Genomic DNA, 24,481 nt, shown 5'->3' with positions numbered 1-24,481 from the left:
TGGTGACTAGGAGCGCGCCTCTCTCTGTGACGTCACACAGGAAGGAAGCAGAGAAAAACAATCAGACACCATCGATTCATTATACGCCGCGTATTTCGCAACATGGTAATCATATTTTTTACTTGCTGCAGAATATTTGTATCTAAACACTCTAAACTAGGTTTAAGCTGAACTTCCATAGCTTACTGTCGTATACATTAGCGCAACAGTCAGTACATAGGAATATGATAGCATGGTATACAATGCATCAGTCTATTTAGTTTTTACTTAAACGCTTTCCTTCTTCCACGAACTGGCAACAATTAACAATATATGGAAGCGATCGCGCCTGCTGAAATATCATTCCTTTTTTCCCGTATTTTTTTTCTGAGTAAATATTTTTTCTAAGTATTTTTTTAGCTTTTGGAGTCAGTTTTGCACACGTTGGTGGAATGTATTCTGAGAATAAACTGAGGTATGTAAACTTTGTGACTTTAACAACAACGTTATAATGTTCCAGCTGCGAGTAATAGGGTACGCAATTTCCAAATGCGGCCCAACATATATGGCAACGATGAAGAAGGACGGATGAAAAAAAACAGCAAAAATAACAAAGACACAACTTAAGATTAATAAATAAAACAAGAGAATAAAACTTTTTAAACAAGAACAACGGCAAAAAATGTCGATACGACTTAAAATGGTGTATGGCTAAAAGTTGTGCTGGTATATAATATATATGGAAGGTTGGTACATTGAATATGATTGATCGTTGGGTAAAGCTTATATTGCTTGCTGTTAGGATTCGGTGAAGGCAGGAAGGGATACGCATTTAGTGGCAGTTTCTAAAGCACTGGCATAATGAGTTCGTATTTACTCGGAATAAAATAACAATACGAAGATACACAATGAATGAAAAGGGTTGGGAGGGATTCAATAACGAGCGGTAGGAATTCGCGTCGGACGCCAGAGTGCCTGTACAAATGTACATTAAAATCAATGGCAATTTAGCGGGTGAACGATAAGTTATGCGGCAGCGGAATACATACACCTTGTGTGGCGGACGCACTACGGGTATATATTGAAGAACACTTCAATCGTTGGCTGATGTCTCTATGTATCGACTCTTTAAAGGAAGTTTCATCTTTTATCTTGGTGCAGTAACATCATCAAGTGCAGAGATGTCGAATCTTCTCCGATGTGTCCGGAGAGGTTGGATTCTGTCGGAAGTGGAGGACATCATCATGTCTAAGTCAGGATGCGGAAGATTGTCCGGAGGTTGGTCGTAAGATGAGGAAGACGACGAGGAGGGAGCAGGCTCTACGAAAGCGACGACTCTCTGCGAAAAAAAATGTTCATTTTTTACTTTAAACTGTATGTGTTTACTTCAAAACGTGACTATCTTGAACAAAATGACGATCACCTATTGCAAGATTATTCGTTAATATATGTTGCAACTGTTTTATTATACTTGGGGTAAAATGGTCCACAGTAGGGTAAGATAGTCAACACTTTTAGTGTACCATTTGGTAGAACAAAATAATATTCACAGAATTATCTAACCATTTCTTAACCCCTCTAAAAAATCTACACGACATCAGCCGTATAGTAGATAATGGAAAAAATGATTATTACCACTAATATAAATATGATGGTTACCTGTCTTCGTGTGGATGGGAATTTAACTGTAACCGATGACGTAGTAGATACGGTTGCGATCGGTCCTTCAGCAACATTAGGAACCCCTCCAACTGAGTTGCTGCTTTTCCCCTTAAATGTTGCGCCTTCATTACTTGGGGTGTGTATTGGTTGAAAAGATAGCCTGGTAGACGGCTCAGTCTGTGGAAAATTACAGTTGTAAGAAAATAATATAAGTTTTTTACCAGTGTAGGCCGGGTCTAATAAAAAACATGTTAGTGTTTTGCGTTTGTAGGCACAAACTTGGGCAAAAAAATAAAAATAAAAATAGACAAGAGAAAAAAGTCCTATGCTAAAAATAAAAAAACAGCAGAAATTTCTATTTGCAACCCCTCATGGTCCCGAGTTTTTTATCATTTCATTTGTAAGGGGTTTTGTCAGATTATATAGACGCACAAACGACGCCAAATAGGTTGGCAAATATAACGATCGTATTATAATCTGATTCTAGGCTGCCTAGATCGTTATTTGCTGGTCGTTATAAAGCAGTTCCTCAATAGAATCGATAGAACTTCTCACCTCACAGTGATACTCGTGTGCTTGCTCATTAGGCGGAGTGTTGCCAGTGGAGTAAACGACGTATTCGCCTCTAGGATAAACATAAGTCCGCCCATGGTCTTCATAGCGGCTCGATTGCGGCACCGCGTGTGGGTGGGTCTGTCGTATTGAACTCCGCATGGTGGTGCTGCGGCAGGAACCGTGCCATTGCGGGTCGTGGGTTGGACCCCCACGGTACGGTGCTGGGCGGCATCCAGGGCCGCATTCCCGGCGGACTTGCACCCCGCTACGATGTGAACACGTCCGTTGTAACCCATGATTGTAATGCTGGTAGTGTTGGCAGCATCTATGGCTAAAACGAAAAGAAAAGAGCTAATGATATATGAATGAATGTTTTTGACCCTCTTGGCGGGGCAACAGTCGTTATAACCCCGGTGTTCTGTTTCATACACCTGGTGCCAGCTTACGAGTTGCCACGTATGTAACATTGAAGGTGACTACGTTTTGTTGGATTTTTTTATTGTTTTTTGATGTTTTGAGTTTGTATAGCTGACAATAATACAGAGGCCTCACTGTGGTACGGCATCTGACCGGCTAAAAGCAAATGTAAAAAAAATCGAAAGGGTAAGTTTAAGTTTCTAAGAACACAAGACCTACCTGTGACAGCGATAATTGCTGCTGTTGTTGCTGTTACGATATCTTGACCTAAAGTGACATCTGCATTCTGGTTCGACGGGTGGCGGCGACGGTGGTGGTGTTGGGGTTTTTAATCTTCCCCCACCCCCAATAGGGGTGACTTCTGGAGGAGGTCCAATAAACGAGAGGACGACAGGTAGAAGCACTAAACCGTTTAACACCCCAAGAAGAATTAGAATGCCAAGGACTTGGAAAAAATATCTGAAAGTAAGGATTTGATATTGTAGCTTTTGTAATACAGTAATATAAACGACGTAATATGTAGTAGGTTGAGCTAAGATTGTCAATGTTTTCATTCTCTTTTATCGCTCTTCATTCGGTAGTAAAACGAATATTAACTGTTAAAACAAGATTAGGAAATATGGGACATTATGTTTACTACCAAATCGGACGAGAAAATAGGTTAAAAAGGTGTCCCATATTCCCCCATCCTACTATATTAACAACCTTTGCTGCATTTTGTGCAGTATAACCTACTTTATTATGAAGTCGAATTCTGAACCAGCTAGCATCACAACACCAAGGAGAGTTGAAACCGCTCCGTCCACCACTGGCCCCGTCATATGGCCGATGCTATGCACGACACGCTCTTTCCTGTTATTTTGGACTCGTATAAATTTAAGCGGTTAGGGAAAATAAATAGCCACAGAGGTAAAATTAGGGAAAATGAAAAAGACACTTCTGAGCATTTTATACGACTCGTTTTTAAAGGAAATTAAGTGAATTTGAGAAAATGGACAGACTTCTGGAATTTAATGGAATTTAGACGTAAAAAAAAAACACTTCAATAAAAATACACAAGTAGGGTAAGGGAAACTGACAGACATACAAACAATTTAATAAATCTATGTTTGTTTTACTGTTTGCGATTTAAAAGCTCTTACCTAGACCCACACGAAGTGATAAAGGCGAACGTAATATGGACAGTAAACTCCACTCCAAGCCCGATAGATGCCACCAGTATTACTGCAGGTACAGCGCTCAGTTTCACACCAGCTGCTCCCATGAAACCCAACAGTTCAGTTGCTATCATTGCAAGGAAAAGAGCCTGAAGAGAAAACTTAATTAAATTTAGCTCTAGTGACTCGATTTCGTGCTTAAGATCATGCAGGAAAGAGCATCGTAAAGCGTATATGCATAGGACTTAGAACTGTTTTGGACACTTTAATAGTTTTAGGAGAATTTTTAATTAAAACACCACGACTTCTGGTATGTGTTACAGAGAGACTGTTTTTTAATTGTTTAAAACACGAACAAGATAATTGTATGTTATGTGCTAATGGCGTCCCATCTTACACCATATTGCAATAAGTATAAAAAAGATATATATTCCGTCACGTCTAAGACTCACTATACTATATATACTATATATATGTTACCATGATTGCCGCTGCCCAGGGGTTAAACAGGACGATAGAAAGAACGACGAACACGGCAGCAATCACACAGCCAAGTGATACGAACAACCAGTAGCGAAGATCGATGTATTGTTGCCAGAATGTAAATGGGTAACCACTGGGATAGGAAGAAACTTCTGTTGTCGCAGCCATCGTTTCACAAACCGATCTTACGGACTTAATAACGCTGACGAAATCCTCGTTTTCTTGGAGACCTAGTTTTAAGTATTACAGTTAAGCTGGGACCAGCTTTACGTAAAATGGCTTGTTCTATTGGACTATAAGAGCAGTGGTTACCAAATCGATTCCGTAGTAAAGAAGATCATGTTACAAATAAAATTACACTAATAGTCCCTATAAAAAACATAACTGAGCTATAGAGAAGCACACATGTTGATATTATTAAGATCAATAAGTAAACAAAGAACATTCAAAGAATTATAACCGCCCTCCTATATTATAGATGTCACTCTTCACTTACCGTTCAAATAAAACGGCATCTGAGCGAATGTAAGGCTTTGAGACCTCGGGATTATCATGTTCAAGTCTCGTTTGTGTTTCCAGGATACTGGTGCTGGTGTAATGGACGCTTGGGCAGCAGCATATGATAGTGGGTCGTTACCCACCCACGCCGATAAGTAGTTATAAAACGCGTCTTCTGGGATGAGGCCATCGTCTGAAACGAGTCTTATTCTGCCCACCTGTAAAATACGAAGAAAAAACTTTAAAAAGTTCAAGCAGAAACAGGAAATCCTAAAACGTCTTGTTCTATTCTGCAAGGGTGAGGTCCTAAAGCGAGGTTTGTTAGAGGCCTTTGGTTATAGCCTGGATTGCCGCTCTTTGTCCAAATGTGAGCAGTTAAAGTCACTTACACTTTATTTAAGGATCTAGTGTTAGAAAACATAACGTGCAAAAATCAAGTCCGACCAATTGTATAATCTTGTTTGTTTTATCAGTTACGTTTTGTAGCACAAGATCCTTACTCTATTTTTTTACTCAAGAATCGTTTAACTCTATGAGCACCAGATCAGGGTCAGACGCGAGGAATTCATTACAGTTACACTATATTTGTTATGGTAAGATCGAACGTTGGCGCATAAGTTAATATCAGCTTCACTTAGACTACGATGCATTATGATACAATTCACTTCCATACATAAATCACTACAGCCACAGCACTACAACGGATATCCTAGAAACGTGATGCAAACCATACTCACTCGATCACACGAAACCATGTTGTTGGGACAGCCTATACGTCCGGGGTCGGTGGGTTCCTCAGCTCGACCTGTCTGTAGTAACAGTTTGTAAGCGAGCACCGTTTTATCAGATGCTTGCGCCATCCACGTGGATGCGTTGACATGCCCGAGTCGCCAAGCTTCGTCAAAGTTGTCTTGCAGGTCTGTTGGAAACGAAAATTTAAACTTTATATAATTAAAATTTTGCATAAAACGCTTAACGGTTATTGATTTAACCCAGTGGTCCATTATTGGTTGTTTAAACTGTCAGCCATACTTTACAAAAAAACGGGCACGCGGTGTGTGAAACAGACCAAACATGTTATAACGACTGTCATTATCCCGCCACACGAGGATAAATAAGTTAAATTTATACATTCATTGATTTAACTAAAATGCGAAAAAATCGACGTCAAAAAGTACACAGTTAAATGTGTTTATTAAAATCCGAACACCATTACAACAATGTACTATTTAGTTCACTTAATCCTTACCTAACAGCCAATCCCTCATGTATTGTAACCAGAACTTCGTTACAGTTCCGTCTGTCTGTCTCATCACGTAACTAATGTTCCCAACTTTACTGTGCAAATCGAACAAGTTTTGCTGCTGGCTTGCGTAGTCGAAGTCTGTATAACAAAGATTGTTGCATATTTTTGGTAAAATATAAAAACCTGCGCTTTATGTATAGGTGTATGCAACCATATTCGTCACCATTTCCGTTTACTCGTACCATTTCCATTTTATTCGTCCCATTCGGTAGTATACAAAGGACATTAAAATAATTATAAAACCGCATCCTCACGACTCCCATAGACCGTCATTAATTGTTTTAAACACAATCAGGATATTGGGATATTATGTGCTAAAGGTGTCCCATCTTACCCCACAGTATTATATGTCGCATACAGTTTGAAAATTTATGTTGTTTATAACTAATAAGCGGCCAACAAACCATATCCATAGCACAAGACATGCAATGCAACTTATATGAACCTACTTTTGGTGACAACATACATATTGAAGAATGAAAAATAAGTTGTTTGGACTACAATAGCGTCATGTTCACGGGTGCCACGAGGAAGAACGTCACCCAAGTCCAAACCGTCCTTCACAACTGTCGTGCCGTATATAGAAACACCCAGAATACCAGCGAACAGCACGAGGACCGTTATCTGAAATTACATTTAAGTTATGTCCGGCGCTATGACACAGTGGTTAAGGATTCGAGGCTAGACGTTGCTATCATTTTTGGCATGTGTCTTTGTGCAAAGCATGTAACGACAATTGCTATCAAGTAATCGCCCACCAAGTTACATATATGGTAACTTGTAAGCAGGCACGAGGTGTGTTAAACAAAACTTTTGTGTTTTAACGACTGTCGTTGCCCGCCACACAAGAATAAAAAGTAACATTCATTCATATGAGATAAAAAAGCAGGAAATTCTATCTCTAAAACCAAGTTTGGTGCTTGCAATAAAAAATGCCAATTGCACTCACCCGGACCGGGTTTCTCAGCAGGAATGGTGCATAGTATCTTTCCCCCAACTGGCTGAGGGTGAGTGACGGGAGCGTAGCGAGGCAGGCGTACACCGACCCGGAACGAACGGCTCTGTTTGGCCAGCATAAGAATCCACTGTTGGCGCGGCGTCGTCTATTAGGAACCAGACTGTGTGTGGAGCTCCGTACGCTCTCCATGGGCGTGGTAAGGTTGGTTGGAGGGTTACTTCCGTTACTTCTTCGGCTTGTACGTCCGGACACAGGGGTGACTGAATACGCACTTCTCTGTGGACCGTAAAAGGGGATTGGTTAATGCAGAACACCCGCAAGAGTTTCGAACACTGCGGTAGGATAATGAGCAAGAGCTATTTTAGGAGTCTATTTTAGGGTAACCTTTGGGGGTTCTTGACCGAGCGATATACGATATCGGGAATGTAGGAATGTGGAATATTACCTGCCCGACTGGTGTCCGTGTGGTGTAGGGTACGGATGACTCATTCGTATTCACGAATGCCACTCTTGGTCGGTTTGATATAGGCGTCACTTTTTGCGAGAGGGTCTCATCGACTTTCGATGTGTATTGGGGTGGCGGGGTCCGCGGGGTCTCAGTATATGGTGGAGTGCCGGTAGATGGGGCTGGTGGGTCGGTTGCAACGGCAGTTTCGGTCACTGGTCCGAGTACGGTAACAAATGACCGATTCGAGTAAGCCTTTGTAAAAAAAACAGTATTAGATTGTATTATTCTATATGGATTAGATCGTGTCCTGATATTTAGGTCAGATATGTCCCCTTACAAAAATGTTAAAGCACAGAACTATTGCTTAATGGAAAAATCTTACCTGCACAGTGTGGTGCATGGTAATGGTAGCTTCTGTGCCTTCTACAACGGGTAGGGTGCTACCAGGTAAGGGAGAGCAGTTGTACACTGGTGGGTGATGTGCTGGACATTGTTGCTGGTGTCTTGCAGCGTTGCTTTGTGCACTTATGTCAACTACGTCGTTTACTCCTTTGCTGTAAACAAAGTGTCGTTTATTAAAGAGGTAAGCAACGGCCTCAAGCAGAAGTTTACGTGTTCGAGGCCCGACGCTGCTAGTATTGTGGGCGTTGTCTAAGTTGTCAAAAATTAAACAATACTTAAAAAACATTAACTAAAAATAATCAAGTTAAATACGTGGTATCTCGTAAGTGGGCAAGAAAACGCCCGTGTTATACCTACTATCGTTACCCGGCCACGTGAGGACAAATAAATTATATTTATTCATCCAATTAAAAAAAAATGTAGTCCACAGTAAAGATTATAATATAGGAGTTTTGTTACTGTTTTTACTTACCTGTCAAAGCAGAAGAAAATGTCGAGTTTATTGTTTCTTCTACGTTGCAGGTCAAGGCTCAAAATTGATGGAAAAATGACAAGAACGGAGAACAGGTTGAATACGGTCACGACTGCTGCCTGTGATTTAATATAACGGTTAAAACACAAATTTTTTCCTTTAAAATTATTAGCAATTTAAAATACTGTTACGAAATTGCACAAATCGCCGATTATGTATATCGCAGGAGATCGGATCCTCGGAAGTGGTTGTCGAATACAGTTAGTTGGATAGGAAGCATTTACAATACGTCTCCGTGGTTTCTATTTCGGGCGGCGAGCTTTGAAACTAAGCTTTTTCAACTTACCCTTTGGTCGACTTCGACAAGCGACAACAAGCAAGCGGTTAAACGTCCTGTTTCAAAGATTGGAGAATCGCACTCTTTCGTTTTATCTCGCCGCGGAAGCGCAGGAAACAAGCTTGTGGATCGGCACTCACGGTGGCGGCCTTTTTAGCATACGACTTTACGTTTGGTATTTGGAACTTGAACGAAATGGCATTTGCGGCGAATGAAAGTATGTACTGATCCCCTTGTTAAGGGTGCGAATCACGTTTCGATAAATTTCACTCTCTCAACGTGACATATACTGGAGGGGTGGTAACTCACTACTGCCAACAATGTAGGCATTCATGAAGGTCTGTCGTTCAGACGGCCGTCCATCTTTCGATCGGTCGCCAATCGCACCAAAGGCGGCTCTGTGTTCAGCAGATCTGCCCGAACGAGTGAACGAACTGCCGAGGTATTGATAAACAGCTGTCGCCTTGATGGCTGCCTACGGGCCTGGAGGAATGCGTCGAGCCTTAACGTTTTTTTTCTACCGCTTAAACTGCTCCGCGCAGAATAACTGCGAGCGAATAAACAGCGAGCAACGATCGCAGAGTGAGACCACACATGGCGAGTTTTGTGCTATTATCGTCGGCTGTCAGTTTCCCCAAAGCGGAGGAATGCCTGGTTTACACAGGCGACGTTGCAGATGCCTTTGCAGCAAGAATGAAAACAATCCTGCAACAGCCCCGTATCCAAACATGATTACAGTCGGGTGGTAGAACATTTGTTTGTAAATACGTAACTGTAATGACGGTCGACTGGAGGGCGGTATAACGCAGCGGTGCATACAGTGCCTACAGTTCGCAAAGCTCTGGATAATGTATGACACAATTGATCAAACAGTCAGGGAGTCAGGCGAAACGGGCGCGGTAGAGAATGTACCAACAAAGTTTCGCTTACGTAATTCGCTACGCTGGTTGCTGAGAACTTCTGTTTTTTTAAATCTCGTAAATCATAATTCTTGTAGCGTTATGTGAATTAGCGATGCTTTTATAAGGTGTAGCCTGGAACTATAACGAAATGTCGATAAATCTGCGGATTGATTAAAGTGCTTTCAGGTGGCCATACCAGACGTCGTGTACCGCCCACCGCGTTAGCCAATCATCGAAGAGAGGTGGAATTTCTATCGTAAAAAGATCGCAATTTACGTTGGCCGAATATGGTTCTGAGAACAGCTGCAGGTGAAACGCTTAGGCTCGCTTGCGGCAGGACCACGTCCGCATCCAACTGAGCGGGGCCCGATTTTCCCACAGCCCGGCACCAAATCACAACACGAATGCTATGGATCGTAGTTATATCGACGACTAATGAAATTAAGTCCACGGCCCCGACACAGCTTTAATGGAGGCGGTGGGACGGCCGGCAATTTTCAGGTTCGGTTGTCTCGCCGAAATGCCACTATAGTTTGTGAGCAAAGTTTCCAAGAACTTAAAATCTGGCCTTTGAAGTTTGTACACTCATCCCTAAGATAAGAGGCGAAAGATACTGAAGCTATATACGCAGTTTGAACACATGCGAATGTAACCCGGCGGTTAAAAGCTCTGTAATGAGTTAGGCATTCCTACTTCTAAAGGTTTAAAATTATCAGACAGAGATTGTTTGTTCTGCGAAAGCAACTGTCATCACCTAAGTTAACCTTCGCACCTTTTCTTTGGCAAGTTATAGCTTGTTCAAATGGGGCGCAGATTTCTAGGGGTTTATTCCATGCCACTTCATACGCGCCCCGGATCTGGAAATCTGAGCCGCCTGCTACGCTGTACTAATGCGGGTCGGACTGTTGGACGTCCAGCAGCTGCGCTGGGTTTAAGTGCCTCGAATATGGACACTGTATGGTAAAACGTGGTGGGCCGTGGTAGGTAAATAATGATAATGGCCCACCGACATGGGATTGAGCGCTTACCTGTAACCCGAACGCCCGTAGTGCTGGCATGGGAATAATGAGAGAAAACAGGAATCCTGATAGAATTGCTACTGAGGTCAAGCAAACGCTCACACCAACTCGCTTCAAACATTCGCCGGTTCGTTCCTACAAATAAATAGATATATGAATAAATGAATGTAATATATGAAATGTGTTTTTACTCGCAGGGGGCGCAACCACAGTCGTTATAACACGGCTGTTTGTTTCATACATCTCATGTCTGCTTACGAGTTATCATGTATGTAATTTTGGAGATTTTTTTTTTAAGTGTTTTGACTGACAACTTGCACATCCCATTAAGGGCTACTTTGTTGAAATTGCCGTTGAGTGTCTTGCCAAAGCACATACGCCCACCAAGGTAGCAGCATCAATCCCCGTCTGTTTAAGTTAGAGGTAGTCGTGCTAACCACTGTGCCGGATTAATGAAAACACGTAATATAGACGTCACACTTGGTTCAACGCCCACGTAAGCTAAAAATATGACGAGTCTTAACGATATAAGACCATTCACCCCAAACCCGATTGGTATTAGCTTTTCGACTTAAGAAACCGATATTTTAAAAACATTTCAAGTAATATTGGCTGTTGTGTCTGCAATAGGTTATAGCGCTACGCTTCAGGTAGACTGGGCGTAACAAACACAAGAGCCACGTATGATTTATTAAAACAGGTGGTAACTGGGTGTGTGCAGTATATGTAAACTTGATTAATGGCTTTGAACTTGTTTAGAACCAAACACCCAGGGATTATATTACATGTTTATGCAACATAAGAATATAAAAAGAACACTGTAAGTGTACAACGTTGTATATACATCTGTAGAATATCGTTAACAGTCTAACTTTACTATGTATAGCAGGTTAGAGTACGATGGACCATGTTTTCGTTGTATTTTCTTATCCCATTTGGTAGTAAACAAAGAACATTCAAATAATTATATAACCGTAACCTCCAACTCGTTGTTTATTGTTAAAAAACGCTGTTTATTGTTAAAACCAGGATTAAAAAATATGGAATATTATGTGCCAACGATATCCTCTTCTACCCCACAGTACTATACGTCTGAATTTAACATATATATGATAACACACTCACGCTGAATGGGATGTAGCTTAACACAGCAATCTCTCCGAAGTGATGTGCCATCAGAAACATGTCGTCAACACCCAGGCCCAGCATAAGGAAGGGTAAAACCTGAAATAAAAGTTTTCTTAGGAAACTGTATAATAGCATAGCATTTATTTTTGGTTTTTATTTGACCTGTTTATAACAACCTTCAAAACTAATACATGTTATATCATTTTATTCTAACCCTTATACAGTATAATGTAATGCAATTAAAATCTCTTTAGTTTTAATTGATTGATGGTTTGGAAAGATGAGCTATTTTGAATAACTGTCAACATATTCTGTTCCTTCTGTTACCAGGCCTATGAAAACATATTTTTTTCAACTTTTAATTTTTTTCTAAAAATTTTGTCACCCATTCAGCAATACTTAACTGTCAACATGACATTTAAAAATTTTTTTTGAGTAACTTTTATTTTAACATTTCGTCCGTCATTCGGAACGGCTTGAGTGTGAACAGATATTTGACATTTTGGAAAATGTCAAAATTTCGATTTCATGAAACCCATTTACCTGCGTTGAAGCTGCATTAAAACTAATTCCAATGGCTGAACAAATACCAAGACCCCCAGCTACAGAAAGCGCTACGAGAACCACACCTAATATTCCAACCAAGCCTTGGGACCTTGATGCTTTACTTCTCATAAGTGATAAGCAGGCATAACCAATCTATAGAGAATAAAAAAAGATTAAATTTTAAAATAAAATTCAGAAGTTACTGAAAATATAATGTGAATGACAATTTATCGTTGGGTAGCCGCGCAACGATAGTCGTTATAACATGAGTGTTTTGTTTAATACACCATGTGCTCGCTTACAAGTTACTTACATATAACTTTGTGAGTAAATATTTAGTTTCAGATTTTTCCATTAGCATATAGTACTGTAGGGTAGGATGGACACCTTTAGCACATAATATCCAAGTATCCCGTTCATGTTTTAAACAATTAACAGCGTTCTATGTGAATGTTCTTTGTTCACTAATCAAATAGGAAGAAAATAGAATAAAAACGTGTTCCATTTCCCCCGCCTTACTATAAATAGGCTTACCATAAGCAAGTAACCGCCAACTACTCGCATCGTGCTCATATTCGAGAATTCGTTCAAAATATCGGTAGCTGTCGCACCCGTGAATGCGTAGATTTTATCTTCGACTTTTTTTGATTTAATGGCGAACAGAGTCTGTAAAATTTTGGGCATACCGTGATTATATAATTCCTAGTGTATTTAATGGTGAAATATACAAGTAATGGTTTGCCACATTACCAAAGTGTAAACCATTCTTGGTTAGGACAAAGTGTAAAAAAATACGTAACAGATAAAACTTATAAATATATATCTTTTATGGTACAATATTCGTTAGAAATTTGTTTGTTACTTATTTTGTAGCACTAGATATTGAATATTATGTTGTTACGAGAACGGTCCAACTTTATTAACACTACAGATCAGGGTCCGAATCACGGAAATCATCATGGTTTTATACATTATATATTTAGTACCAACGTACAATTTTACTAATGATTCTCAGAGTGCCTGAAACTGAATAAGTTAACTCACGTCTGCAAATTTTCTTTGCCAAGCCAACAAAACAGCCTCTGCCTTTTGTAAGGACCAAGTGGGACCCCCTTTGATCGAGTTGTGGAAATTGTACATGTTGGTTGAACCCATGAGTTGGAACAGAGTTTGGAGACCTTGAGCACTGCCAGAAAATATGGGGACTTATATATTCGAAATTATGATTTATTAAGTTTTCTTTGGGATTTTGGTGGGCAAAATTTTCATTGACGATTGGTGGACAAAAAGTGAATATAGTTTTGTGGGGTTAGAAAGAACACCTTTAGCACATAATATCGAAACCGATCGTATTTTAAACAATTAACAATAAAAGTCATAGGGAAACGTAATTCTTTGAATGTTCTCTGCAATAAGTCTCTGTAAAAAGTTTACAACCAAATGGGATAAGAAAATAAAATGAAAAGGTGTCCCATCTTCCCCACCATACTAAACGTTTTGTAAAAATTTCGCCGTTTTATTTGGCTATGGACACAGAAAACATTATGAACTGTACTTGAAAATGAGAACAAATACGCATGTCAAAAGCTTGTGATATATTGAATTCTCGCGACATTGCTACCGCTGTGGTTGCGTGTGGTAAACGAACCATGTTGGCCTTCGTTATTTGAAGCTGCGAAGGCACGCTACTGTATTCGTGCAAAGCTGATATGACTCGATTTGAAACACGAGCAGGGGCCAGCTTTATTCTCCATACATGGCTTGTAGAGGCGGCAAACGGAAATATGGGAAAGACAGCTATATTGGTTTGGCTGGGGGTGGTCGGTGATCGACACCCGCGAAGGTACGCCTGTTACATTGTCCTGCATTCGGCACGCGAGGAATGAGCTGAGTCGGTAAACAGTGTCAAAGTTTATGTTTGTAATTGGTCTTAAGCAGATTACAGGTATTTGGAGGAAATTCGCCGTGACAAAATATTTGGAACGAACGAACGAAGCGGGCGAAAAGTGCATGAACACCCGAAATGTTTTTCTCCATTATGGCTTAAGCACGACCCCGGTGGAGCTTAATGCATTTACCCCCTACACCTTCCGCCACACACGCTTTAGATCTCGTATAACAAAGCCGTACGCGATGATAAAACGTTTCATCGACCACGCTTTTAAGTTTTTCGTTTTTTTGCCGGGTCAGTGCTAAAAAAGTTTCAAAATACTTTTCGGAATCATTAAATCGAGCGTCGGTGCCCTCTATGGTACGAGGTCTCACGCCTAGACCACCTGTTTCGGGGAAACAAAGTCTTATCAAGAGAATATACGTTGCATTTTGTCAGCGTCGGTAATGCATCAAACGCCCACGGTAGGAATTCTGTCAACGGCGAACGTGTGTTTCGCTTTGCGCCAAATGCTTCGTCTCGGTCGGGCACGCGTCGTCGACTATTGCACGGCATTGCGAGCGTTTGTGGGACCCAGATTTATAACTAAGACCCTCATACGGTATTTCAACGAACCCATAACAGCCCAACTAGCTGATATACGCTTTATTTAAGCAGTCTAAGATTTCTTCTGTCGCGGTACCAAGTCAAACGCTACAGCGAGATGCTTAAAACCAAAGTGGTTCCTTGTGGGTCGTCTAAATTGTCAGCCATTAATTCCAAAAAAGAGAAATATCCAAAACAAAAAAAATATCCATAATGTTACATACATGGTAACTTGAAAGCGGGCGAGGTGTATGAGACAGAAGACTCATGTTAAAATAACTGTCGCTGCACTATACCATGCAAGGATATAAGCTATACGTTCACGCGACGGTTCTGTGCAGTTCCAACTTAAAGGATTTTCAATTTCTTACCTATCAATTGCCCCAGTACCATTGTATTTTATTCCACCCACAATTAAATCCAAAGGCCATTGCATCACCTTGGTTGCGAATCCACTGCAGCCAGCTTTTAAAATTGATTTCACGTCAGGAAGCTGGAATGAAAACTTAATGATTCAAATTCAAACAACATATTATAGAAATAACAAGAAGCCAAAAAACAGGGATATATTATGTTAATCGATATAAGCACAAATTGAACCGATTTATATGACAGATCCGTTTGTGAATAAGACCTCTCGATTTCAGAGTAAATTTAACGATTATAATACAACATACAAGTAATTTAAATCACGTTATTTTCTTCTCACTGGCCGCATAAACGACATACAAAAGCGGCCAGAGGGTTTGAGGGTATTTGGAAAAATCTGGTCTAAATCCGACAAGGACTCACCTATATAGAATATTATACTATAAAACAAGACCTACCTCTTTAGAATGATAGTTAGGTGCTGTCTCTGGACATTCGTCGTCCATTGGGTCCAAACACCAACGATCAGTGTAACCGTTGGTAATACCAGCCTATAGATTTAATATTAGAATAAATGAAAGTGGATAATGGTTTTTAAATAACTAAATGTTATTAAACTTGCGATAGTTTTGTATTTTTGGATGTTTATTTTGTTAAATAAGAACATAGAAGTCAATAATTTTGGCATATATTATTTTGGCAATGCGTAACAAAACATATGTTTTAGCAAAGGGCGTTTTATACCTCTGTAGAAATACACTACGTTTTTTCATACTACAGATAATACACCAAAATGTTGTACCAGATAAGCCGTTGAAAGATGATTAACTTTTTGGAATCAAAGATTTAAAATTAACATAAACACAGGTCAACTTGATAAACCTTACTTGTAACATAAGCTCGTAATATTCGTTGAGTTCTGGTGCGATGCTCGATTCACTGAGGGCTTCTCTAAACGTGTTGATAAGTCCTAATGGGTTCATGGACTTCCATGTAATATCTGACATTGTCCTGTAAAGAAGTAAAGTTACTTTAAAGTAATTTTGATGGATCTCGTTAATCTGGACTTGATCTAATGCTAATGAAGACGGAAAACACGTTCAGGGTCAAGTACTACGTTACACACAAAAATCAAACGAACGAATTTTGTTCTACGATATATATAGTAGGGTGGGGAAGATGGAACACCTTTTTATTCTATGTTCTCGTCCCATTTGGTAGTAAACAAAGAACATTTAAAAAATTATATAACCGTATACTAACGACTCATATAAACCGTTTTAAATGGTTTAAAACAACCGGTACATTTGAATAGTATGTGCTAGGGATGTCCCACCTTCCCCCACTCTACTATATTCCGCCTGAAATGGTATTATCAGTATTTTATTTTAAAGCAGTCCCTTTTTAAATTCTTTTTAAACTGTACTTGAATAAGAGACTGATGATGCCATTTTAGGCGAAACATATTTATCATAAAATACAATTCGTTGAACTTTTTGACGGTTACGTATTTCGTAGCACATAAGCCCTAATTAAATTTAAAGTGAGATTAAGTCGCACGACTAAGACATCCAACGTCAGCCAAGATTAAAAGCTGTCGCATTAGCAGAAGTACTTTGGGACCATCAGGTAGATAATCGTACAAATGACGTTTGAATTTAAAGAAAAACCTTTAAAGCAACGAATCTATTGTACGAATAATTCATGGGTTTCAAAAAAATAATAAAATGAACGTGCGTAAATATGACTGAAGTATTAGTTTACATTTTATTTCCCCCGCTTAATCGTTTGGGTGTTTTTAGATTGTTTAACCGTTCTGTACGTTTTTTAATATACTAGTACATCGTATCTACCAGCCTATATTACAAGGTTTAAATACTTACGGGCCTAAGTAGATTGGGGGTGTTGGGCCAAGAAGTTTCGAACCTTCCCAGAAGCAATCCAGTGGACCAATGATAAAGCATGGGAACACACGCTCCAGGGTCTGGGGAAAAATAAATTTATTGCATAGAAATTTAACCTATCTCTCCAATATGCGGAAAACATAAGAAGCATGAACCACCTTGCGAAACATGAAAAAGGTGTCTCATCTCCGCCCATTCTTCTATAAATTTATGAAAAAATGCTCGTAAATATGTATTTTGCTATGCTTTCATCGATGCGTTGTTGGGTAGTTGCAATAAACTCCGCTATTTTGCCCACAAGTCATGCCTGTCAGTATAACCCATACCACGGTTGTAGTTTTATTTTTAAACGCGCTGAACGAACCACTGGTGCCCGAATCGATTATTTACCCACATCCAAGAACAGGGCCTGGCGTGCCAGCCACAACGAAAGATAAAAATATTGAATTCCTTGAATAATACAGCCGGTCGTATTGACAAAATAAGGCCGGGGTCGACGGGGTTGCTTCGCGGTTTTCAAGGCGTAGGAAGCCCGCCGACGTGAGCACAATCTCTCGATGATTAACAAGAACACAATCATGGCGGTCTGCGGCTAGAGCGCCTCGATAAAACACCTGATGTACGAATACACTCACCGACAAAATAAAACTCCCGCTACTGTCTTCGTCGCCTGGAATAGCCTGCTTGTAGCATACGTCGTTGAAGGACCACGTCCTGAAAATCAAATAATAAAATTTATTCTCTTAGACAAGATCAAGGCTGCCAAGTAATAGATAGAAGACAGTAATGCGCCTAATTCGGTGCCCTTTCCCGGCCTCCCGTTGTTCTGGAACTTAAAATATGTCCTCCCGTCGTGAACTTCCTGAGTTGAAACTTAATTCAACTCATGTTATCTATCTTTTAATACAGAGTCAAAACTATTGAAACATAAGCGGCACTTTAAATCTTATGATTAAATGCATGTCATTTGTTTCACCCTCTCGTCGTATAGGATATAGTTTTTAAAAACGGGTGCTCTGTACCATACAGCACCTTGTAGCCGGAAAAGGCTAAAATCCCTACATTATTGGACCGGTGGTTTACGCTAGTTTTCGGGTTAAACTGTATTCAGTTGACTGATAAACGATGTAGTTTAAATTACGTTTATACAGTGGGCGCGAGCGGTCGTAATTCGTATTTGTAACAACCAAACACAAGTTACATGTAACAACCAACACAAGTGATTTTCCAAGTGCTACAAATTGCAAGCAAGCGTCGGTCAATTCATTTTGTGGCGATCTCAAACGAAATGCGTTCTTTCGCTATCGCCTCTTAAAATCTACCACACTTTGACGTCATCAATTCCTTAAAATAACTGCTTAGCCACATTACTCACTGGTTGTACATAACCACCGTAACTTTGGTGGCAGCGATCGCCGCATCAAGGTGAAGTTTTAACGAGTCTAGATCAGTGATGTCTTCTCCGGCTTGCATCATCATCTGGAGAGTAAATCCGGAGGACTCGGAGCCAGAAGAGGACTGGCTGGCTGTATATTTCAGTTCGTCTTCAAGTTTTCCGCCAGCTGAAAAAAAAACACAGTTTTTGATAAAGAAGTGAAAATAATTTAAATTAGTCTATTTTGTCAATTACGTTTATAACTTTTTAAACTATAGTTGTTTCAATCTATTACAAACAATTATTTTTCAAAGAGGTAAACAGACATGACGACGCAATGTTATTGTAAACATATTCAGTTACAAGGTGAAACAAAGCCAACCGAACACATATCAAGATGAGTAAATATACAGTGTCACCAAAGCAACTAAAATATTCGGTTTTAAAGCATTTCACACTCACTGGCGACTTATGGTTATACACACTTTGTGTGGCACTGCCATATATAGCTTGCTACATTTTGTCGAGAAAAATAACCATCCGTATATCAGATATGATGTCTTAGATAATACATCACAAGCAACAGGATGTAGATATGTAGAAGTGTCACTCATGTAAATGGATACGAGTGTCGGTTAAAGGGCTGGGTGGCCTTACAAGCAACATGTGACTTAGCATTTTAACAATGTTTCATGGCTACAATGCTAGGATGCCCGTGGCAAAACATACACCTGTTTGATATTCTCACGACATTTATTTCACGGGTGCTTTGTATTTTCCCACCGACGCCGGGTTGAAATTATAATATATAAAGGTCCTACTGGGTGGCAAGGGGTGTGAGGTCATTTATAGTTTTGAAATCATGATATCCTGAGCCCTTGAAAGAAGTTTACAAAATAATTTCGATCACTTGTACCTGGACCTGTCGGAAATGTGAGAGCGATGGGTATGTAGCAAGTTATATGCTGTATGTATCACCAGTATTCAGCGTAAATGGGATATAGAGCACTGGAAACCAAAGCGAGGTACCACAAAGCGCAAGGGATACGTGGTTTGCGACCTATCGCCAGAAAACGCTATTTCAGACAGCACGACGTCTCCATTTCGCTCGAAAAGATTGATTTTTGTATCGAGTAAGGGAAACGGCACGGGTCACTTCGGCTCACAGCTCTAGCTTGGGAGGAAACTGGAGCTCGGCAGTAATTAATGCGATAAGAAAAAGTTCCACTGGAAGCAAAACCGATTTCGGTGGAATTAAATAAATATTTGGGCAGCACGCTGCGAAAACCGCTTAAACTTTTCTACCACAACAAGCGTAAGAGTAAACGGTGTCCAGTTTAACTTGACGATTAAAGAGGTCAAGGCAGAGTTTATAATCCAACACAACAAGAATTTCTAAAGCCTTAAAATGGCCATTTTCACCACGCAACAAAAATATTATAATTAAAACAAAAAACATCATATGGGATTTGGATAATGTTAGGTTGGACATTTTCTAACCTATTTTTCGCCAGTTTTCGTTTCAGGTAACTTATAGTGAATGGACATGTTTTTGTCTTATTTTCTCTTCCCATTCGGTAGTTAACAAAGAGCATTCAAACACTACATACCTGTAGCCTTATTACGACTCTAAAATAGCGTTGGTAATTGTACAAAAAACACGAACAGGAAATATGGATATTATGTGCTAAAGGTATTCTATCTTACCCCAAAGTACTATAGTACAGTAGTTACTAAAAAAAGATTATTTAAAACCGTTATGTGATTTAGAAAAACTATGTCAGTTTTGATTTTAGCCACTTAAAAGGACACCAATATCATATAACGAGTTTTTAACTCGATATAGAATTCTGCGCAATTTCTCGCATTCAAGGAATTTTTACTTTGCGAATAGCGGTCAGGCGTGAACCGGATTATTTCCACGCGGTCAGTCTGAACCTCCATTACTGGTCATTGTGGGTCACCAACTGTCCATAGTATCCGTGCCCGCGCACCTGGGGTACAACCAGTACGGCCATGCGAGGTAAACGCTACAAATTACAGCCTTGCCGTTGTGAGGTGAAATTCCTGGCACGGCTAAATATAGATTTGGTATTGTCGTATATTTTCCCCATTTCGTAACATGGGAATATTGAAAATGAGTCTAGCGTGACGGAAAAAGAATTACACTGCGGAGTGGGCTTGGTTTCGTAGCTATTTCTGTTATATAACTCATTGATCATAGCACCCTTTACTTTCAGTACACAAAAGGATAGAGGTTTATCAAGGCTGCTATCAGCCACTGTAACCCAACAGTTCATGCGGGTACGAAATGTGGAATTTACATTTTCAGCTATATAGATCTTCAAACACAATCAGCGTTGTTAACTTAAAACTTACGACTAATATGCGAATGGTAAATATATGCGGTGAGAAAGTCTACGAAGCGGGTTCCCTGCTGTTGTCGAAACTTGGCAAATATGGCGGTCTGTGATTAAATATGGCCGGCAGTTCCTCCCGTGATTCAGGGAATTTTCTATGTTTGCGTTGTATCCCAATCTTGGCGCTGGGGAAAGATTAAGTCGCTGCATCCGCTCCAGGCGAACCTTTTCTTGTGAACGGACATTCAATACGGCGGAAGGTTAAGCGTTGGCGTCATCCAGATTACAACCTCGCTTAGCTGTCACCGGCTTATCGGGCCCACCCCGAGCGTGATGGCGGATATTTTTATCGGAAGAACGGCAGAGGTAAAACAAATACGTCAAACCTGGATGCGCTACACTCGCGTGTTTACCGATTCTCCGTCTCACAACTTGCCATTGAACTATCGTCTCGCGGTTTCCTGTGAAGGGGTCTCGGCCGGGCTCCGGAAATAATAAGCCAGAGATATTTAAGCCTGAGCTGGGGACCTTTCGCACTGCGCTCATCCGTCAGCTTTTGGTGGACTGATAGAAAATACACAGCGTTGTAAAGCGAGACGTCGTTTAACTTGCAACTGAGCGATATTTACCGGGTGGTACGAATGGAACAAATTGAACTGCGAACAGTGTGTATCAGGTTGCATATATTTTGCTTGGCAAGATAAACAAAAGATGATGAGGGCGCCTTAATCACACTGGTAATTACTTCGTCAAATATTTGGCCCACAACAGCGCCGCATGGCTGGACAGAAATTATGCAGGTCTAAACATGAGACTGCTGGCGGCAGGGCGGGCGCTTTATTTTCTAAACAGCGCGGCTTTTGCGGTTGTTGCCAATAGCGACGTTTGAAAGTAAACAAAGAAGCGCGAGGCAGGTGAGGTAAGTCAGGGGTCGCCTTTCACGGTCACCTGACGTGGCGACCCACCTGAACTGCCCAACAAAGTACCTCCGAACACGGTGCCCTAAAAAGCTTCTTTTGTAACCATGGCTTTCATAATGTGCTTGCGCAAACCAGAGGTCATTGGGTTGCGTACATGCGACATATTAAAAGAAAAACTTAAATTAAAACTACCACACGGGTCTGATTGATTCGTTACAGGTTTTTAAGTCCATTCGTCACGTAGCAAAACACAGTTACCGGAACATAACCCAAAAATCCTTTTAAGTGCCAGAATGAAGACATAGACCTTTGGTAATGGGGGCCCTGCTCATATTGCACGTACAAGGAACCCGCAGTTAAAAGTTTCAGCTGCGAAGACAAATACTACCCGGCCCAGATATTTTACTTCAAAGGGCATCAGTCGACGGCAAAATAAGGGTTCGAGTTATTTTCTAAGTTTATGGAGATTATTAAATCTTGATTTATCCTAATAGAAGCAGTAACTGTATAGTAGTGTGAACGAAAAATCACAATGTGCTTTTTTATCAAAGTTGTTTCATTGCCTTCAAAATACGAACGGCCACACACCAGTTAAAATCCGCTGACCAGAAGACGAAAACGAGATTACGTATCAATGTAATTGAGATACGGTGCTTGGACCAGGCGGTCTCTTCTGAGCCTAGCAATTTAGGGATTACGTACCCTTTATAGCGGTACCACCCGAACAAAACTGAAGCTATAAACAGCTCGAATTCGATTACGCAATATTTAGAGCATGCGTGGACGGATATGGGAGGGGCTGTATAGCGGCGACCCCAAACGAGGGGTAATATCATCAATTATAAGTATTTTTACTGGCCTGCCCCGGCCTGCAGTTATAGGATAGCCGAAGCAATGGCCATTTGGGTCTCGGGTGCCTGAAAATGACCGGAATGTTTATCATACACACACTGCACTTCTAATTTGGGTAAAAGGGTTGGTTTCATAACGATCCAAAACACAGCCCAACTCTTAGACCAATACGGAAGGAACACCTGTTAATCTGGGCCGGCCAGACCACCCATACGAAAAGGCGAACTCATAAAATACAGAGTGAAATAGGGACGGACACTTACGGGTTCCGTAACCCGATACCGAGTTCTCAACAACTGGCCACTGTGTTGGAGCCATTGACACTATGTGTAACACTTCATAGCCTTAGACAAATAAGGCAACATAGGTAAAGTATCGGTTTTTCATTTTCCCACCGCAGTCAACTTAGCAGTTGACAGTCACTTTAGATAGGACCGCGGATAATCTTATTTTTGTGTAATGCGCATTCGTTTTGCCATTGTACGACAGACTGTATAGTGTGAGTCATATCCACCAAATTGAAGTGGCCTTTTTAAGATTGATAATCTTTACAAACAAAAAATGAGCAAGTGATAACATCGATTTGAATGGATAATTTCGATCAGCTTATCGTTGTCGAATCTTCGAGGACCGGCGAGTAAATTTACGCCACAAATTTTACGGTTTAGGAGCAGATTACTCGCATGTCAATATTCCTAAGGGGCGCCGCCGCAAAATCCGAAGCGGCAATCACTGTTACGCAATGGCGACCATTCCAAATCTTTAAATTGCGACCTGGTATACACTGCGCCACTGATTGGAGTAAAGTAAGTGTAACGCCGGCAATATTACCATGCAGGCTCCAAATAAACGGTAAACTACATCTTCTCATGGCGCCTGTCTAAGATAATTTATCCCCCTTTTCAAATAAAAGTAACCCCACAGTGGGTAAAGTTATGAACCTTTGTACGAACTCATATTTACATGAGGTTAAAATAATCAAATTCTGTTTTCCGTTTGCCCATAGTACTTTTCATTCTACTTTCTAGTCCCATTTGATAGTAAACAAAGCATATTTACAGAATAATATAACCGTTGACCCGCAACCCTAAAAGGCGGATATATTAACTGTAAAAATCACTCTTAGGAAACATGCTGTTCAGATGCTAACAGTATCCCATCTTTACCCGCAATGCTATAAATAGACTTTATACTAACACTTTCAACAAATAGTGCAACGTGATGTTAGGATAACATAATCAATCAGCATTCTGATACACCTTTAGCCGCACTTGGAAATGTAAAGACCGAGAAAACCAACACCACCATTGTAAACATTATACCTACAAGCTTTACCAGCGATACAACGGGTTTGTAGGTGTTTAATTTTTAGATTAGACAACCTAACCCTTCCCGCAAAATATCGCCTATAAAACTTTTCCCATCATGCTTTAAATATAACAGAATCTTAATCTTCACTTACTTTCCACCCAAAGTTTCGAGATGTCGGTTTCCATGTGAGCGAACTTGAGGCAGATACAACATCCAGCAAGAGCTAGGATACCAATAATAAGCACGTATGCTGCGTTGCGCTGAATGAAACATCCAAACTTGAAGAGGACACGGTGTAAGAAAGACCGAAGCTTGAGTGCGTATCTGTTCCCAGTAGCTTTATCCTGAAAAAATGTTCGAATAAATAAATGAATAAAACGTATTTATCCTCGCGTTGCGGGAAAAGATACAGTTGCTATAGTAGAGTGTTTTGTTTTATAAACCACGTGCCCACTTATGAGTTACCACGTACGTAACTTACTTATCCTCGCGTGAATAAGGGGCAATGACAGTTGTTATATCATAAGGTAAGTGTTCTGATTCAAACCTCGTGCCTGTTTATAAGTTACCATTTTAAATTTTTAAAACGTGGCTGACAATCTAGACAACCCATAAGGGTTTACTGGTAGCAACGACGAGCCTTGA

General features: G+C 40.3%; 1 protein-coding gene across 2 annotated transcripts in view; it reads right to left on the bottom strand.

Annotated features, from left to right (window-relative positions):
• Positions 1-412: 412 nt before the first annotated feature.
• The window catches only part of LOC778726 (protein patched homolog 1), a 36,173-nt gene continuing 12,104 nt past the window's right edge, over positions 413-24,481 (bottom strand). For both annotated transcript variants that reach the window (XM_018812051.2, XM_009860380.3), the window contains exons 2-28: positions 23,988-24,180; positions 18,394-18,580; positions 17,654-17,732; positions 16,998-17,098; positions 16,002-16,125; positions 15,573-15,665; positions 15,117-15,238; positions 13,314-13,455; positions 12,804-12,935; positions 12,267-12,422; positions 11,721-11,819; positions 10,605-10,730; positions 8,338-8,456; positions 7,846-8,017; positions 7,461-7,715; positions 7,007-7,291; positions 6,507-6,681; positions 6,001-6,135; positions 5,489-5,670; positions 4,750-4,969; positions 4,251-4,483; positions 3,756-3,919; positions 3,349-3,465; positions 2,833-3,072; positions 2,197-2,527; positions 1,639-1,818; positions 413-1,318 (exon numbers count right to left, since the gene is read on the bottom strand). In XM_018812051.2, coding sequence (XP_018667596.1) covers positions 1,127-1,318; positions 1,639-1,818; positions 2,197-2,527; positions 2,833-3,072; positions 3,349-3,465; positions 3,756-3,919; positions 4,251-4,483; positions 4,750-4,969; positions 5,489-5,670; positions 6,001-6,135; positions 6,507-6,681; positions 7,007-7,291; positions 7,461-7,715; positions 7,846-8,017; positions 8,338-8,456; positions 10,605-10,730; positions 11,721-11,819; positions 12,267-12,422; positions 12,804-12,935; positions 13,314-13,455; positions 15,117-15,238; positions 15,573-15,665; positions 16,002-16,125; positions 16,998-17,098; positions 17,654-17,732; positions 18,394-18,580; positions 23,988-24,180 — 4,554 coding nt within the window. In that variant the 3' untranslated portion in view covers positions 413-1,126. The remainder of the gene's footprint in view (positions 1,319-1,638; positions 1,819-2,196; positions 2,528-2,832; positions 3,073-3,348; positions 3,466-3,755; positions 3,920-4,250; positions 4,484-4,749; positions 4,970-5,488; positions 5,671-6,000; positions 6,136-6,506; positions 6,682-7,006; positions 7,292-7,460; positions 7,716-7,845; positions 8,018-8,337; positions 8,457-10,604; positions 10,731-11,720; positions 11,820-12,266; positions 12,423-12,803; positions 12,936-13,313; positions 13,456-15,116; positions 15,239-15,572; positions 15,666-16,001; positions 16,126-16,997; positions 17,099-17,653; positions 17,733-18,393; positions 18,581-23,987; positions 24,181-24,481) is intronic.

Source organism: Ciona intestinalis, chromosome 5 (assembly GCF_000224145.3).
Source record: "Ciona intestinalis chromosome 5, KH, whole genome shotgun sequence".
Lineage (NCBI taxonomy): Eukaryota > Metazoa > Chordata > Ascidiacea > Phlebobranchia > Cionidae > Ciona > Ciona intestinalis.
The sequence above is the reverse complement of the archived record's forward strand: the minus strand, read 5'-3'. Positions and strand labels throughout refer to the sequence as shown.